This window comes from Sciurus carolinensis, chromosome 2 (genome assembly GCF_902686445.1).
Source record: "Sciurus carolinensis chromosome 2, mSciCar1.2, whole genome shotgun sequence".
NCBI classification, from domain to species: domain Eukaryota; kingdom Metazoa; phylum Chordata; class Mammalia; order Rodentia; family Sciuridae; genus Sciurus; species Sciurus carolinensis.
This window is the reverse complement of record NC_062214.1, coordinates 197,038,354-197,057,527: the sequence shown is the minus strand read 5'-3', so window position 1 is coordinate 197,057,527 and position 19,174 is coordinate 197,038,354. Positions and strand designations below refer to the sequence as shown.

General features: G+C 40.3%; 1 protein-coding gene across 12 annotated transcripts in view; it reads right to left on the bottom strand.

Annotated features, from left to right (window-relative positions):
* Wdr20 (WD repeat domain 20) overlaps window positions 1–19,174 on the bottom strand; it is a 102,709-nt gene that overhangs the window by 31,294 nt on the left and 52,241 nt on the right. For 5 of the 12 annotated variants that reach the window (XM_047538906.1, XM_047538907.1, XM_047538903.1 and 2 more), the window contains one exon: window positions 4,982–5,164. The exons of 2 other annotated variants lie outside the window; for them this stretch is intronic. Coding sequence is in view for 7 of the 10 variants with exons in the window: in XM_047538903.1 (XP_047394859.1) it covers window positions 4,982–5,164 (183 nt within the window). In the remaining 3 variants the exon portion in view is untranslated. Of the gene's footprint in view, window positions 1–3,508; window positions 3,630–4,981; window positions 5,165–7,244; window positions 7,297–14,059; window positions 14,151–19,174 lie in introns of those variants that run through there. 5 more of the 12 variants (XM_047538910.1, XM_047538904.1, XM_047538913.1 and 2 more) reach the window with 5 other exon arrangements.

Sequence of the window (19,174 nt, the reverse complement as noted above, 5' to 3'; positions counted from 1 at the left end):
CCAGACTGTGGGAGGAAAAGTTGGCTCGCATCTCTAATAAAAAGTGTGAATCCTTAACGTTTTGTCAAAAAGATTAATAGCACTAGGATTGATGGGCAATGCCTTCCTATCTTTTACCTCTCTATTTTCCTATTAAACAAGTATTTCTAATTTTTATATTTTGTACTTGATAAGGATAGGGAGTATTTTATACTTTTAAAATACACTTGTTTCCAAATGGAAAATTTTCATTTATCTTTGTCTCCAGTGGACTTCAGGAATTTATAATTCCATGCCATTCATCCATCCATCCAACTATTCATGTACCCGGCAGCAGGCAAAGGTTGGAGTGATTAATGCTGGGGGCACACATGTTTAACAGGTGGTAAAAGCAGAGCTCTGGGGAGGAAGACAGGAAGAAGAAACACACCTGACAAGTAGCCCCACCTCTGCTTCACCTGTGTGGTTCTCTGCCTGGGTTGCCCTGCTCTTTCTCTCTTTGGGTGGTAGAAGGATTGAATGGAGAACTTGGGACATGCTAAGACAAGCACTCTACCACTGAGCTATATATCCCCAGCCCTGTTTTTACTTTATTTTGGGACAGGGTCTTGCCACATTGGCCAGGCTGGCCTCAAACTTGTGATCCTCCTTCTGCAGCCTCCTGAGTAGATGCGAGTCCAGGTCTGCACCACCACACACCTTCTTGTGCTGGAATTTTTTTTTTTTTTAATAGAGAATATACATTTTTAAAATTAGTTGTTGATGAACTTTTATTTATTTATATGTGATGCTGAGAATCGAACCCACTGCCTCATACATGCTAGGCGAGTGCTCTACCACTGAGCCACAATCCCAGTCCCTGAAAAATTTTTTATCATGATAAAGCTGTTGGTGTCTCACCTCCCAAGAAAGCCTTTCCTTCTAACTATCCAACTCCCTGGAAGGAAGCCTCAGAGTCTGCCCCTACTTGGAATCCTGCTGAGCACCTACGAGGGCCTACTACTCCTGTACTAAACTACTTGAAAGGGCTCATCTTACTCTCACTAAACTTGCAGTGAGTACTCTTTCTACCCATTTGCCAACTGCAGGGACAAGTGAAGTGAAAACCCACACCCTGCAAACAAATGGCATCTGAACCCCAGGTCATCTGACTCCAGAGTCTCTCTCTCTCTTTTTTTTTTTTTTTTTTTAAATTTGTTTTTATTGTAAACAAATGGGATACATCTTGTTTCTCTGTTTGTACATGAAGTAGAGGCATACCATTTGTGTAATCATACATTTACCCAGGGTAATAGTTTTTGATTCATTCTGTTATTTTTTTTTCCTCCCCCCTACCCCTCCCACCCTTCTTATCCCTCTACAGAATCCCTCCTTCCTCCATCCATGCCCCCTTCCCACCCCCTATATGTGTCATCATCCGCAGAGTCTATGTTCTTAACCACTGGGCTACAATGCTGCAACTTTAGTAGAGATTCACTGATGACTTTAGGCTTCTCTGGAGGTCATGGAATGAGACGACCAGAATCTTGGAATATAATCAGAACTGGGACCCAGGCATTCTTTGATATTAGTTCTCTCTTCCATCTAATCTCAGGGTTATGATTATTATTTATATGCTGACAACTCCCAAATTTTTAATCCCTACTTTTTGAGCTCAGATCCATACATCCAATTATATATAGGCCTCTTAAATTTACCATACACAAAATGGAACCATTTTCCCTCTGTTCTTTCCCTCTGTTCTGCTCTTTGGTTCTTTCCCAGTCTTGCTCAATGAGTAACTAACAGCCAAAAACCTAAAACTTATTTATTTTCTTTTTTAAAATTTTTGCAGTGGGCCTCAGGCAAGCTAGGCAAGAGCTCTACCACTAGCCCAACCCAAGATTTATTAATACCTATCCTTCAATTTAATTTCCAGAAAGCAACAAGGGTAAGTTTAAAAAAGGTCTGTCTTGTGCCCCCACTCCTTTCAACAGGACCTCACTTCTCAGGCTAAGCAGCAGCAACCCTGAATCAGGCCTTCCAATCTCACACCTCACCTCTCACAGCCCGGGCCAGGTTCTCTTGTTCCATGCTCCCATGATATTTCCTGCCTGCTATTGTTCTGCAGCAATAGTCCATCTCCAGTTCCCTACCTGGGTAGCTTTCTCCTCATGGAGGGTCCATTTAAAGCACACCATTTCTTCTCAGAGACTTCCTCTGTCTGCTAGTTTAAAGTAGCCTGGGCCCTCCCTCAGACCATGTGTCTCACCATCAAGTAGGCATAGGTGGTGCTGTTATTTGAGAGGGCAGCAGGAGGACAGGTTTTATCTGCCACTGTAGACCCTGTTGCCGGGCACATAGTAGGCAGTCAAGCTCTGTTGAGCAAAGGTAAGAATGGCCCCCAAGTCTTGCTCAAGCCTCAGCTGTCACCTGACAGTTACTAGAGCCTCCTTACTGGTCTTCCTAAAATCCAATCCACTTACAAGTGCTGACAAGAGTTCTAAAAGAAATCTGATCCTGTCACTCCCTTGATTAAAAACCCAAAGGTTACCCACAGCTTCCAGTGTCAGATCCAAATTTCTCAGCATGACACGAAAGGGTTTTGTAATCTGATTCCAATTTCTCTCTCCAGCTCTGACTCCTGCCACTCCAAGTCCCAGTCCCTATCATGTGGTCATGGTATTAGTTGATGTTCCACCAAAGGCCTTTTATACCTTCTCCTCCCACTACTATCCTTCAAGACCCAGACCAAATGTCAACTTCTGAAAGCATTCTCAAACTTTCCCACCAAACTTAACTTTTAAGAAAATGTTACATTTGATATGTACTAAAGAATACAGGTGACATGTATCCCACTGGTATTTGTTCAAATCACTATGATAACACATCCCCAATACTCTACCCACACTATCTTACTAAACTTGGACTCCTGAGAAGACATGGGCCAGCCTGGCAGTCACACATGGTGGCGCTTACAACTTACAACCAAAGTGTTTGGTATTAATTTACAGTTCAATTCTATATCAGCTTGCTATCGGATCTGGGTAACTCACTTACCTTCCCTCTATTTCCTGTTCTGCAAAATGGGAAGTGCCCACCCTTCCATGTACTAGAACTCTGACACCTCTAAACGTCACAGCAGTGTAAAGTACAGCATGAAGACTGCTTCACACCTGGTCCTGGCACTACCTGAGAAATGAACTCTAGTGACCCTGCTCTTAGTTCTCCTGACTAAATTCTGATGAAAATTTACCCAAGTGCCAAAGAATTTCCTTACATGAAAGACAACTTCAGCCTCAAGCTGTAAATGCCAGTCTGGCATTAAACCACACACACATTTGAACAACCATTTTTCAAATAAAATTTACAAGAATTATGAGATAACCCGTGCTTAAATCATGAAAAGTAAGGTGCTGCTTTTTGGCAATTCCTGGTCCCCAGAGCAGGGATGGGTCTGGCTGCAGCAACCTGAGTATTCTCGGGGCCCCAAGACTCCAGGGCCATGCAGACTCCAACTCCCACCCTCCCCCAGCCACAACACACAAACCTTTCTTGTTCTCTAAGTGGCATTCTGTGCCATCCTCAGCCAGAGCTGCTTCCAAATCTTGTTTACCAACAGCCCTGCACATGGTTCCAGTCCCTTCCCCCTCCATCACACTCTCCTCTACCTAAACACAAACAAAACCCACAATGACTGCAAATTCACAATTCCTATTAACAGTGAAGAGAAGGCCAATTTTGTGCCCCACCCTCACTAAAAAACCATCCAGCTACTTATAAATCTTCAGATGTTATTACTAAAACATCATGGTAAACAGAATATTTTTTGCTGAAGATTTTTTTCTAAAGAAAAATGAGATTAAACACTTTTCCTCTGCAGTCTGTCAATCCTGATAGCAAGTTTTGTTTCCAGTCAACCCAGATGAAATTAGAAGAGGAGATGGCATGATTCAAAAGACTTCACCAAATCCACTGGCAATGCCAAAAAGATGGATACCGGATATGCACGGAAAGCATGTACCCTAATGAATACAAAAGAACTGAAATTTTAACTGCAATTTGTCAAATTTGGGGCAGACTTTTCCCAGAGAAAATTATTTCTTAAAAAGCAGAAATCTGTAACAAGTTTCTGTTCAAAGTCACAGATGTTAAAACCATGCCACAATGCAAAACTACTACATGACCCAAAGGGGCTGAGTAACGAGCAGCACTTGGAACCCAGAGCTTGTAACTCATCAAGTCTGCTTTATCCTTGCCTTTTCAAGTAAAGTCATATGCAAACAGGAAAAAGACCATAGTATATAAGGGCAATATCTAGAGTTGAAAGGCCACTCCTATGATTTTAACAAACTAAACTAAATCTATTTGGCAACTTCTACCTGCCACATTTAAGTCCTGACCTGTTCCTGAACAGGCAGGTAGACAGCTCAGGCTCCTTCCCCAATGAAACTGCAGATACTAGAAACCTTAGAACACACAATTACAAAAGCTGTGTAGTGTGATCCAATTTTAAGTGCCAGGATTTCTAACTATGTCAAAGGTGATTTTACAGCAATATTTTCAAGAGCAGGACAACTAACTCTCAGCCAAAGGCCTGTCAAACATATACACAAATGCATTAGCTGCAATTTGAAAAGCCTAAGGAAATGTCATCAAGTTCTTTGATTGGCATGAAATTTTCCAGTAATGTGAACAAAGTTTGCAATTCCATATTTTCTTCTTTAAATCATTCATATCAAGTGACTGTGTCATGTTTATCTCCATTATAGAAGATTTTTAAAGCACCTACAGTAGATCCCTGAGCATGTCCCATATAAATGCACAAAACAGTTATCCCAAGGAAGAACAGGTAAAGGTCAACAAATCAATCCATCACATTTAAATCTGTAATACTAGGTAGAATGACTGAGTGAATGAAAAATGGGCTTAGCTGGAAGTGTAAAATTAGGCCCACTGCCCTTGGTAAGAACACACAAACTCTTAAAGGGATTGTTAACAGCTAAGACAGCATGCTACTTACTTCCTCATTAAATAGTTTGCTAGTTTCTTTTTTGATTGGGTCTATAAGCTGGACTTGGCCTGCGGAAAAGCCCACTAGGAGAGAGACACTTTCCGCTGTGGCTGTTAGGTGGTTGAAGTCATGACAAGTAGGCTGTGTTCCTTTGTATATCCTTTTATCTATTGGTTTACTCAAGTCAGCAGCCTGGAGGAGAAAGAGAAAAATACATATAGTAAACAGCACATTGAGATGAGAAATCTAAGTCATACTATTTTATACTCCATTATGATGGTCAATCTTAAAAACAAAATTACTTAAAATATTGTTTTAGTTGTGATGTAACATTCACCTAACATTCCATAAAAGTACTTTCATATGCCTTAGCCAATCAGATATTGTTAAACTATCTATAATGTTTTATTTATAACCTTTATTTCCACAACTTATTTTCCTTCAAATATACGTAACAAAGACTACTGGACTATATAAGATATTAAATTTTGTATTTTAAAAATGCATTCCAAGAGTTTTACACTACACAGTAACTCTAACCATGTGAAAGCTCAGCTTTCAAATATATCTACAGCATCTAATGCCCACTGGTGAATTACCTGTAGTCCTGGGGTTCTCAAAGTATGGTCCCCAGACCACCAATACCAACAGCAGCATTTCCTAGAAACTCAAAAATTCAAATTCTCAAGTCCCACCCCAGATTCACTGAACTAGCAACTCTGGAGGTTGGCCTCACAAGCTGCAGTTCAAAAAAGCCTTCCAGGTGATTCTGATGCCCCTTCAGGCTTGAGAACCACTGCTGGAGGATCACACTCACTCTCTGTGTTAGCTTCCAGGGAACTTTCAATTAGGGAGTCCTTTGCACACATAGCCTTTAGTCCTTACAACAATCCTGCAATGGAGCTAGCATTTACCCCAGTTCACAGGTGAGAAAAAAGTCTCAGAGAGAAATATGACAAAGTCACATAACTAACTAGCAAGTGGCAGGACTAGATGTGGAACCTAGGACTATTGACCATAAGCAGATGACACCCAACATATCCCAAAAGCAAAAGCAAATGGTTTCTGATTCAGGTTAAAAGTGAATTTTCAACATGCCCCAACTCCCTTGAGATTTATACAGAGCAATGCTCTGTGTAATCTCAATATGCTGGGTTGTTATCGTGGAAGTATGGCAAATTCACTTCCTCACCTATTTGAAAATACGGGTACAGCTGAGTGCAGTGGTGTATGCCTGCAATCCCAATGGCTTGGGAGGCTGAGGTCCTAAGCAACTTAGCAAGAACCCTGTCTCAAAAAAGGTCTGGTAGGGGCTGGGGATATAGCTCAGTTTGTAGAGTGCTTGCCTGTTAAGCACAAGGCCCTGGGTTCAATACCCAGCACTGCAAACAAAACAAAAACCCAAAAAATGAAAAAAGGGCTGGTGGCTAGGATTGTGGCTCAGGAACAGAGTGCTTGCCTAGCAACCGTGAGGCACTGGGTTCAATCCTTAGCACCACATAAAAATAAATAAAGGTATTGTGTTATTGTGTGTCTATCTACAACTGGAAAAAAAAAAAAAAAAAAAAAAGACTGGGAATGTGGCTCAGTGGTTAAGTGCCCCTGGGTTCAATCCCAGGTACAAAAAAAAAGAAAGAAAGAAAGGGAGGGAGAGAGACAGAGGGAGAGAGACAGAGGGAGAGAGACAGAGGGAGAGAAGGAGAGAGAATATGAAAGAAAGAAAATAAATCATGTGTGAGACAACTAGCACTGCTGGGTTCTTAAAAACATCCCATGGAGGCGCATACCTGTGATTCCAGCTACTCCCCAGGCAGAGGCAGGAAGATTACAAGTTCAAGACCAGTCTGGGTAACTTAGTAAGACCCCATCTTTTAAAAATAAAATGGCCTGGGGATGTAGCTCAGTGCTTCCCTAGCATGGGCAAGGCCCTGGGTTCAGTCTTAGTATTGCAAAACAAACAATAGCAACAAATTCCCTTCTCCCTGTGCGCCATTCAGGATTCATAGCTCCAGTTCCTACTGGACCCCCTCCATTGGGTTCTGAGGATTCCTTTCTTCCAAAGAGGCCTGAAATATTGTACCAAATTAACATTTCGATTTTCAAATAACAAATACAAATACTGAGCAGAAAAAAGGACCTCAAAATTACAGGCAACTTTGAGCAAACTCAAAACCTGAGTATTTGTTACTCTGGACCTGATTTGTACACATGGTCCTGGAAGCCCCAAAGTAAAGGAGAAGAATATGCAATGTGGACACCCTCCCAGCCTCACCTCAGTTAAAACGGAGATGAGAATCTCTGTCCTATCAACCTCATAGGATTGTCTGGAGGATGAAATAAAAGAATATACATATAAAAGCGCCTTGGAAAATATAATGTAAATTACAATACAAAACGAAAGAGGATCCTGACTTTGGAGCAAGAAGAAGAGGGGCCAGGAGGAGAGTAACTGCTGGGCGATGAGGCAGGGTGAGGGCAGTTCAGCAGAGGTCTGACAGTAAGCAGTGGAAGCACCCAGAGGGACACCATGGATAGGCAAGCTGAAGGAAGCATCTCCTGGGCTGGGTCCTAAAGGTGGGGAAACAGGAGTACAGGCTAAGGGAACAGCAAATTATCTCAAAACAAGGAAGATATCAGCAAAAGTAGCCAAAAACATTCTCTGGCAGCTAGAGAACAAAACTATTTGAAATATGAACAATTATATCATCACTGTATGCAACTCTTGAAAGCTTAAAAAATTCCCTTAAAAGGATACACCTAAAATTATGCACTAAAAAATAAAAATCTATCCAAAGGATAGACAAAAACTAACAGAGAGGCTATTCTAATATAAATTAAAATAATAAAAAATAAACACAACAGAGGATGTAAAAGCACCCATTTTTCCAAGTATTGCTACCAGTTTAAACTTATGGATCCCTTACAATAACTATATTAGCCTCAGTTCTTAGTATATTTCTTTTACATTCCTGTCCCCAATATAGAACTTCACTGAAAAGATGGCAAGTATTTTAAATACCAACTGAAAGATTTTTGCTCTTAAATTAGATAAATATTCCAAAAACATCCTGTTTGCTAATTTGCTTAACAAACTTTCTTCCTAGATCAATGCTCTCAAAGTATAGCAGCACATGAATAATTTATTAACCTGCAGTCAAATGTGCTGTCTGCAGAGCAGAAATACAGAATAAGAGCTAAAAAACTTCTCTGGCAATTGACTGTGATTTTATATACGTTGAATCTAATGACCAAAAAAAAAAAAAAAAAAAAAAATTAGAGTTTGTGCTCTGCCTGTCTTTTTCAGTTGCTTTTTCTAGTAATTCTTTTTCTATTTTACAAAAGTATTGATCCACATAGATTGGATAATTTTAAAGGTAGTCCTTCACAACTATGTGGAAGAAACAAAAGTACACCTGCATTGGGTGTGGTACATCCCTGTAATTCCAGAGACTCTGGAGGCTGAGGCAGGAGGATCACCAGTTCCAGGCCAGCATGGGCAACTTAGTGAGTTCTTAAGCAACTTCATAAGGCTCTGTCTCAAAATAATAAATAAAAAGGGCTGGGGAAGCAGCTCAAGAATAAAGCACCCCTGGGTTCAATCTCTGGTACACACACGCACAAAAAAAAAAACAAAAAAAAAAAACAAAAAAAAAAAAACACCTGAGCCAAAGGAACACTTAGAATGTTTCCTACCTGAGAGGTCAATCCTTTGTTCCCAAGCCCTCCACAATGACATACTAGACAACATGACACCTACACCCAGTAAGAATTAGTATGAAGAAGTACTGTGAAGTGGGCTAGGGCTATAGCTCAATTGGTAGCATGCTTGCCTGACAAGCACAAGGTCCTGGGTTCAATAAAAGGTACTGTGAAGCCTGAAGTGACTATTAGGAATGTGCCGGTTAAAAAAAAATTAATATTCTGGCTAGGCACAGTGGTGCACAACTGCAATCCCAGAGGCTGGGGAAGCTAAGTTAGGAGGATTGTGAGTTCAAAGTCAACCTCAGAAACTTAGCAAGACTCTAGGCAACTCAGTGAGACCCTCTCTCTAAATAAAATACAAAAAGAGCTGGGGATGTGGCTTAGTAGTTAAGTGTCCCTGAGTTCAATCCCCAGTAACAAAAATAAATAAATAAATAAATAAATAAATAAATAACATTTCAGATAAAAATCCACGAATGCCCTGTTGGTACCTGAAATTTCTGGAACCTAGCCCAGACAAAAGAGAGTTAGGTCTTCATTTCAAACAGCTTGACCGTCTTCCAATCTTCCTGTCTCTTCTCCTCTACAGCAATCAGTAAGTTCTGTCTCTTTTCCTACTAATGTATGACTGTCCTATTTCCTCCTCCTTTGGTCTGCCAACATGTACTCCAAGCCTGCACACCTTTTTGGTAGCAGTGGTCACTATCTGAGCCAGCTACTACTCTTCCAAAGGGTCACCAGTCCCTGACAGATGGATTCCCAGGTAGAGGTAGTCTGGGAAGAGGAGAAAGAATGCAGACTTAGAAGCAGGGAGTTAAGGTTCAAACACGCCTTCCCTCTCAGTAGCTAGGTGGCCTTGGGCAAGGTCTGTTTCCTCCCACTGAGCCTCAGAGGACAACTCCCTTCCTCCTCCACAGGGCAGTGATGAGGGCTGCACATACCAGCTAGAAAGCACTGAACAGAGATCGCAAACAGAAGCAACCATTATTAATTCATTCTAGTCACGTCCTAGCTCTGCTCAAAACCTGCTGGGCTTCCTCACTGCCATCCTATCAAAGTAGGAAGATGTATCCTGCTTGCCATGGTTTACCCATCCTTCCCAACAGCAATACCAAGTTCTGTCTATTGCCTACTTTCTGTGCTTCAGGCCCAGACCAGGGCTTGAACTCATCAACCCATTTATATGTCACAGTCATCTTTCAAGGTAGGTCTGGCTATGTGATCCACATTCTTCAGATGAAACTGGGAAGGGACTCGGACAAAATTCTGTGTTCCTCTTCATTCTTTGAGAGCCCTCCACAACACATGCTGAGCCTTGTTTTGGGACACAAGCCCTCTTTCCTGGCTTCACTGTGTCAACCTCTTGGTCGATATAGTTTTCATGGCCCCATTCAGTTCCAGTTTCATCACCTCCTGCAAGAATTTTCCCAACTACCATTCTTTGTGCTCAGTTTACCTTAGCTTTCAAATACTTAAATCTGTGCCAAAAATTTAGTATTTAATCATTTCTATGACTTCAGAATTTTTTTTGTGTGTTATCATCAGTTACAACAAAACTACAATTAAAAAGCTCCATTAATGAGAACTTATTCAACAGTTATCACTGTATTAGCCTTTTGACACTGAAATTAGCCTTTTATTTTTAGTTTTCTTGTGAATTCTACATACTCTGGGATTTTAAAAAATGTTTTGCAAGCTAATTATTGCCAATCATCTGAACTCTTAAACATTAATTTGTGGCAGAATCATTTACTAAAAAATTCTTATCAATTTTCATTCTCTTTCTTTTTTTTCTTTTTCTTTTCTTAATGTGGTGTTTCGGATCGAACCCAGTCCTCATGCTTGCTAGGCAAGCACTCTACCACTGAGCCACAACCCCAGTCAATTCTTACCAATTTTAAGAATTAGTTCCTATTTAGTTTCTAGCCCCTGCAAAGTACCCAGTATGTCATAAATGCTCAGTATTTGCTGAACAGCTGAAACCACAATTATTCCTGAATTTGTTCAATGGTAAGATTACCATTATCGTGCTCATGAGTTCTGTATAAGGAGTTTACTGATTACAAATAATTTGTCATCGTCTCATCATGCTTACTGGTTCTCAACTTAGTACAAAATTTTTAAATAATGGTTTAAAAAAATTTCTATTGGAGAAACAGAGCTGACTACCAAAGCCTCAATCAATAAACACATGTTTTTCAATGTTATGCTCCTCTTCTCCTTGGACTGCCGATCCTTTAGGATGAATACTTTTCAGGATGAATACTGCTGAAATACGAAGTCCATAAGTACTTGAAGAATTTCTCTTTCCAGTACCACAAAATTTCTAAAAGAGAAGCCCTCAAGTTCCAGACACACCTCTGAAGGGGCAGCCTGGCTCTCACAATCCATCTGGCTTCCCAAAACCTGCGCCATCCATGGGCATGGTCATGCCATGTCATGTGGGCCTGTGCCAAGTTCTCCTCATGGGAACCTGCTACTTGATACTCCTTGAGTACCCAGAAGCACTTGATATTGTATGACTTCTATAGAAAAATGCACATCAAATTATTTTAGACAGATTCAAAATGAATTAGGAGGAACAGTGTAGGTAATAAAGATAGGCCAGATGTGGTGGCATACGCTTGTAATCCTAGCGGTTTGGGAGGCTGAGGCAAGAGGATAGCAAAAGCCAGCCTCAGCAACGTAGTGAGACCCTAAGCAATTTAGCAAGGCCTTGTCTCAAAAAAAAAAAAAGAAAGAAAGAAAGAAAGAAAAAGAAAAGAAAAAAAAAAAAACTTTTTTTAAAGGGCTGGGGATGTGGCTCAATGGTTAAGTGCCCCTGGGTTCAATTCCTGGTATTTAAAAAAAAAAAAAAAAAAAAAGATGAACTTTACTCCACTTCCCCATTCTCATCTGAAAATTATCTCAGAAAGAACAAGTCTTTTTGCCAAGAAAGAGTAAAATGTCCTTCCACAGGCGAGTCCAGCAGCTGTCAAATGCCTAATACAACCAGAAGCTTATGTCATCTACACCTGTAATCACTCTTCCCACCTAAATCCCATGCCTCCCATTCTGAAGCCCTTCCCCAGCTTTACGTCTGCTCCTCAGGTGGGGCCACACAGCACTGTTCTGCCCAAATGGCAACTTCATAACTCTCACCAGGCCTGTCCTTCCTTAGGTTAAGCCCAGCCTAGCTCAGGATCCCTATCTCTGTACTAGTCTCCTTCCATCCATTTCTGCCCCAATCCAATTCATCCCACACAACCTGCCAGATTCATCTTCAGGAAGCCCTAGGTCACTCTCCCATGCAAAACCTCCAGGGCTCTGAAAGGCAGAACAGCTTGGACGGCACAGACTCCCAATGTGGGCCTTGCCCCTGCCCCCAAATGTTACCCTGAAGACACTTGGCTGTTGCCTGCCTTTCCTTCAGCTAGAAAAACCTATCTCACCCCCAACATCCATACAGTTTCTATTCATCCTGACATAAATGTCACTCCTGACCTGACTCACCCAGGTGTGACAGTCTTTTACCCACTCTTCAATGGAGTGCCCACCACTATGGGCCATAGTTACACTCTATCCATATGCTGTGAAAGTCCAGGCCTTTTGAAAACAAGAAAGCAGGCAGGAGGCTGCTGAGTCACTGACAGCCAGAACCAATTACTCAAAAATAGCAGGAGCAGTCCGAGTAGCATCAAAGGTCACCACTATGACATTCTGAAAATGAGAAGACAACTGATGGAATACTTTCTATTATCACCCCTCCTGACCACATTTCAACCAAAAGAGGGGCCAAAACTGACCAAGGGATTACTTCCCAGAAGCACAAAGGATCACCTACTTGGAAAAACAGTGAACTGCTTGGGGTCCTATCTTAAAACACCTGAAATAAATCACATTACAAAGACAGTTGCGGAGTTTCTATTGGGAGGACCTATGATATGGTCAGGCTTGGGGCTTGAGTCTCTTAGGAATCCATATACAGCCCATGGTCTGGGGCTGGCTGCTGGCCCATGCCTGCTGGACCACATCTGCTGAAACTTGGCAAACACTGAGGCCAGGGTTAAGGAGACACTGACCTCTCAGAGCCGAGATAAATTCACGTCTTGGGCATAGCTCAATACACTACTTAGCCCAAATTTCCTTCAACATAGTGGGAAATAATGGGTATATTGACAAAAAAATATCTATTCTTATGTTTGGGAGCACAGTTTAACACTCGAGTAAAAATGAGTTGTACAGCACTGCTCAGACACAAACGCTACATTCCAACCACCTACTCCTTTTTTATACGTTTGTTTTATTTATTTATTTTTACTTATTTTAATGTGGTGCTGAGGATCAAACCCAGCACCTCATGTGCAGTAGGCAAGCACTCTACCACTAAGCTACAACCCTAGCTCCCCCACCTGCTCTTAAAGGAGAAAAAAGGCTTGGTTCATCGTGTCAAACACCCACACAATCATAATCCACCTTTCTCACATTCCCTTCAGTTCAACAGTTACATCCAAAATAAGAGCACAATTAGCATTAACACTGTATAGAGCCTAACACTTACATACATAGATATACGTGTGTGTATATGTACATATATATATACACACACACATACATACATACATACACATGCATTCATATCACGGGTGTCAGAAGTCAGTCAGCCTTAAGATCACTTATCCCAACAGGAAAACAATGTCAACCAGTGGTAGAGTTTCAACATTTCAAACAGGACAGGAAATTGTCTGTGTTGTTCACTACTCTATCTTCTAATAGTGGGCCTGGCACACAGACGATATCATTCAACATCTGTCATAGAACGGAAACAGTTCTGAAAATGGAAGAAAAAAATATAAAGTGAAAGGAACCAAGAGAGACCTTGAGAAAGACGGGCACAGAATCAAGTATATAATCCTTTTACTAAGCAAAATGCTAACAACTAACTGCCTTCTTGGGTGTCCACCTATGAAAGTAAACCACCTCCACAAGCAAATACTGGTAAGTCACTTTATAGTTTACAAAGCAGCTCCATGTATCAGTTCTTTCAACCCCCGTTACAGGCCTGTTCAGTAAGTATCACAGCTCCATGTCATGACAGGAAACAATCAGTCATCAAGAGGAATCAAGTGGGAGAGGTGTGTCTCATTTGCAGCCCAAGATCTCCTACTGTAACATGGTACTATGGTGGGAAGCTCACAAAACAACATCAGAAGTAGCACCACATTCTAAAATTCTAGCACTGTGTGACTCCATGTTCCTATGCTTGCGGAAGCAAGAAATCAAACATTCCAACCTTGCTCAGTATGGCCCAGATTCTAGACCTACCTTCTCAATACATGTACCTCACAGGGCTGACTGAAACCAAGTGACAGATGTAAAGTTTCTAGCATAAAGCCTGGCACTTACAGGCACTTAAGTTTAGTTCCTCTTCTGAATACATAAGGGCTTAACTGTTTATCTTCTTATAGGCCTTGAAAATTTCATCTTTCAGTAATACCTTTAAAGAGAGAGAGATAAGGAAAAACAGGGATATTTCTTTCTGCCCTGAATTTTCCAGAGAAAAGTAGCAGCAGAAGCCCAGTTTCAGCATGTTTTCCTTCCAATATAATTTTCCAAAACAAGACAGGAGCTTCCCTTTCTTGGTTTCCATCCCTCCTTCATCCTCACACACACTAGTTCACAGCCTACACTCACCTGGCGTTCCTGATCCTCCTCTTTACTAAAAACAAACCCTGGACAAGTCCCCTGTTGCATGCTTCTGAGGGACTCTGACCCTGAAATGAGAACCTACCACCCACATCCCAGAGGCCTCTCATGTTCACAGCGCAGCTAGGCCGTGAGGGTGGGCAGGGAACCAGGCAAGGGGGAGAAAGGGAGGACAATGGGCCAAACAGCAGTCAGTCCAAACATGGGCAGACAATGAGATGTCAGATGCAAGGAGTGGCCCCTGTATGACATCCCTGAATGGGAAGAGGTGCACAAAACATGCCAAGTGAAACTTTGACGGCAACCACCTCCAGAACTGCCTGCCCTTCACTGAAGGCAGGCTTCTCCCAGGGGTCATCAGAGGCTTCTCTTCTGGAGATGCACTTTGGGTGGGTGGGTTGCAGTGGGAAGAAGTTGAGGGCTGAGACGAAAGCATCTTCTCCCCTGGCCCAGCACTGTCAGGCAAGATCTGCTGAAATAACAAGCTTCTGTTGCTATCACATGTTATTTCTTCCCCAAGGCAGCCTGTCATTTAAAAACTGTTAACTATGTAAAACCTCCTCTTCCCCCAGATAGTTTTTAAAAAATGAATTTAATAAGCCGCTAAACTGCAACATCTTTACCATCTCCTCATTTCTTATGTGGCACTCCTGTTCAGGTTAAGTCTCTTATTACAAGGTGAGTCACTACAAGGCTGTCCTGTGAAATACAGGTTTCTTCACTGAAGAAAAACTATGAATAAACATTAGATAAATTCAATTTGCACACATCCCAACCCAGATTTCATCACATTAAAATGTGTCATATTCAAATAACCTATTTTTATTAAACCCTTCAGTTAAACATGCATAGATACCAATCCTATTCCAAAAGAAGTATCAAGATCTCATGTATGGAAAAGGTAAGATGCTTTTATTCTTGCAAAGGATCTCCATATTAAACTCTTAAGAAAATATATATATTTTTAAGTTCCCTCTGAAAGGGGCAGGGAGGGGAAATTCTATACCCTCTAAAAGTGCTGGGATAATACTGGTGAACTAAAGACCATTATGAAGAAGGAAGAGTTCCTTCCTGCTGCTTACCTTTCTACTGTTGTTTTACTGACCTTTAGACCATCCTAGGATATACTATATTTGGCAGAGCACACAAATGATTTCTAAATTTTCCAATTTAAGTTGCTGAGGAACATAAGCAGCAAACTACAAAGGAGCTCCCACTCTAAGTGGGAAAGGCCCTAAATCCCCAACTGTGCAGAGGCCCTACAAACTTCTGCCATTTCTTCATCCTACGGAGGCGAGGGCAGGTGGGTGGGGGGATATGGTGATCTGCCTCCTAAAAGTGCAGTGCCTAGAACTGTACTATACTTTTAGGCTGGGGGTGTGGTTCAATGGCAAAGCATTTGCCAAACATGTACCAGGACCTGGGTTCAATCCCTACTACTACACACACGCGTGCGCGCGCACACACGCGCACACACACACACACACACACACACACACAATAACAAAACTGCACTTTTAACTATATTGAGTCATCAGGCTCTTCTCAATCACCCACTTCAGCTGGAACAATGAACTATAGCATATGTAACATGAAATTTTAAAAAATGACACTGATTTGTTCTAGCAATTTGATTACATCAACTGACAGCATTTTATGCTCACTAAATTGCTGTGTTGTCAAAGAGGAAGTAAGCAAGCAAGAAGTGACACTACATTAAGCTACCTTACACATTAATGGAGATCAGCCACTATAACAAGTGACCAAAAGATTTGATTTGGTCTGTGTAATTCAAACAGTCTCTGATCCAGCCAGGCCACAGCAAAAGACCATAGCTCAAACCCATGAGGGTAACACAGAGTTGCTCTGTCTAAAGATTACTGTGAGCATTAGTTCATCACTAGAAACACTCATTTGACACTTGTGCTGTTAGTCATTTATCACATATGGCTTATCTCTTCAACTACTCTTAACTAGGGGGAGAGGTCTTTCTTTCTTACAGGCCACCTTCGTAACAGCCCCTCAGACATTTCTGACTTTTTTCCCTACCAGATCAAAAGAGTCTTTTTACATACCCAAATTTTATCAGGTCCTGGTATATCCTAGTAGCCCATCAGCAGCCAGTTTCAAAATGCAGTCCAGGAGGACTGGCACAGCCTTCATGAAGAGCAAGATAATAACATAAGGTAGTATCGTTTCCTTTTAACACAAATTCAACTCCTGGGAATTTATCCTTAGAAAAGACTTTTCAAGCATGTAAACTACTTGTGATAGCCAACAACTGGCACAACCTCAATGTCCATTTAAACATGCAGATTTTTAAGTTGTGGTCTATGACCAGGTTGTTGTTCTTGAGTGGAAGAAGTCAGATATAAAGAAGTATATACTAAACACTTCTATTTACATAAAGTTTGAAAATAAGGAAAACTCATCTGTGATGCTGGAAGTGAGATCAGTGGTTACCTATAAGGAGGTAAGTGGAATGGGCCACAGGGGAGGCCTCTAGGTGTTTTTTAATCTATGGTTTCGACTTTGTGAAAATTAATTAGGCTTTATACTTATACACATTCCAGTTTGTATGCTATCCATAAATTTAAAATATATTAGTGAGTAAACACATGGATAGTCAAATCAGTTTTGTTTATAACATTATTAATATCCTATATGTGCCAAAAGGCAATGAGTAATTAAAGCATTTTAAATGAAGATGTTTATTTAATAACAAAGAAGGATGTTATACATTACCAAGTGAAAATACAAAAATAAAAAATAGTATTCTAAGGACAAAAAAGTCACAAGAAATCATAAAACTATAATCACATTATAATAGTAATAAGTGTATTGTTTTGAGTATGTCTTGTTGAACACAGCAAAAAAGTTATTAGTTCTATGAATGTTAACAGGAACCAAGGTTTTCTACACAAAATAGGTACAAATACAAAACCACTATTTTAACATTTTGAAATGAATGACCAATATGAACTCATGATATATTTTTTTCTTATTTTAAAACAAAAGGGGCCTAGGGATATGGCTCAGTGGTAAAGTAACTTGCCTACCAGGCTCAAGGCCCTGGGTTCAAAGCATAGAAAAAAGAAAAAAAAGTTTGTCTTGTTTTGTTTTAAGGCATTTTCCAGTTCTGTCCAATGAAAAGGTAAAGCACAATGGCCAACAGCAACAGGAGACTGTGTTGCAAATGCTACTGACTACTTAAAGTAATCAAGGCTCCTGAGACACTAGGGATGGGGCAGGAAATGGACAAGACGAATCTGGAACATCTTCTTGTGCCTCTGAGCCAGAAAGATATCTACAAGTACTGAAAATGGACAAAAGACTTAAGAGGCAAAGTAAAGGGACTACCAACTGGCCAAGATGAGCCATCTTTTTTTTTTTTTTTTTTTTAAACAAACATTTATGTATGTATGTATGTATGTATGTATATATGTATGTATTATGCTGGAGATTGAACCCAGGGCCTTATACATGCTAGGCAAGCTCTATATGCTAACTGACCTATATCCCCAGCCCCAAGATGGGCCATCTTAAACATCAAAACAATCTACAGAATTTTTATGGAATAAAATGAGTTTATGCTAATATCAATAAGTGGGGGAAAGAGAAAGTTCTTCATTATAGTAAACCAGCACCAATTAACAGCAAGAAAAAAATAACGGAGTTTGAAAAATCATTTTACAAACAATATGGTAACACATTAATAATCAATTTAGTCAAAAATCATTAATGGATGCTAAAACCAGAGAGTGAAAATTTTATGGGAAACAGGATATGTATACAGTTTTAAAATATTTCCCCCAACAAACTGTGTAATAATTACAAAGAAAAAAAAACTGAACCTTAAGGATAGATTAATTTAGCAAATTCATTCTTAAACTTAACCTTAGTCAATGTCATCATTTACCAATGCTCACTTGGATAAACCAGCATCAGGTGCCATGTGCCTTCTGATAGGTTATCCTGAAAAAGACACTACTCAATTCTGCAGTATTCTACCCAAAATGCAGGCCATGAATTTAATCATGAAAAAACATCAGACAAATCCAAATTAAGAGATATTCTAAGAATAACTGGTTTGAATTCAGACAAGGTAAAAATTCTGAAAACAAAGAATTTCTACAAAGAACAGATCCAGACTCAAGGAGACTGAAGAGAGTGTAACTAACTCTGGTATGTGAATCTGGACTGGATTTCAAACCAGGAGGGGAAATGACTACAAGAAAGCAGTGGGACAACTGGTGACATTTTAATACAAATTATGAAATAGATAAGAGAAATGCCTCAATGTTTTCTGATTTTAATAAATGAGATTATGGTAAGAAAAAGTCTTTGTTCTTGGGAAACAAGTTTATATGGACAAAATAGGCATGATGTCAACAAATTACTCTCAAATTTATATATATATATATATATATATATATATATATATATATATATATTCACGCACACACACACACACACACACGGGGGAACAAATGGTAAAACAGGCCATTTTTAAACACTGGTCAATCTGTGTAAAAGACAAATGGAAGTACTTTGTACTATTCTTGCAACTTTTCTCTTAAGTGTCAAAGTATACCTACAGTTATAACTTAGTAGTAAAGTATGTGCTTAGCATGCACAAGGTCCTGGGTTCAATCCCTAGAATCCTAAAAAAGAGAGAGTGGGCTGGGGTCGTAGCTCAGCGGCAGAGTACTTCCCTAGCACGTGTGAGGTGCTGGGTTCTTCAGCACCACATAAAAATAAACAAATACAATAAAGGTATTGTGTTCATCTATAACTACAAAAAAATTTAAAAAA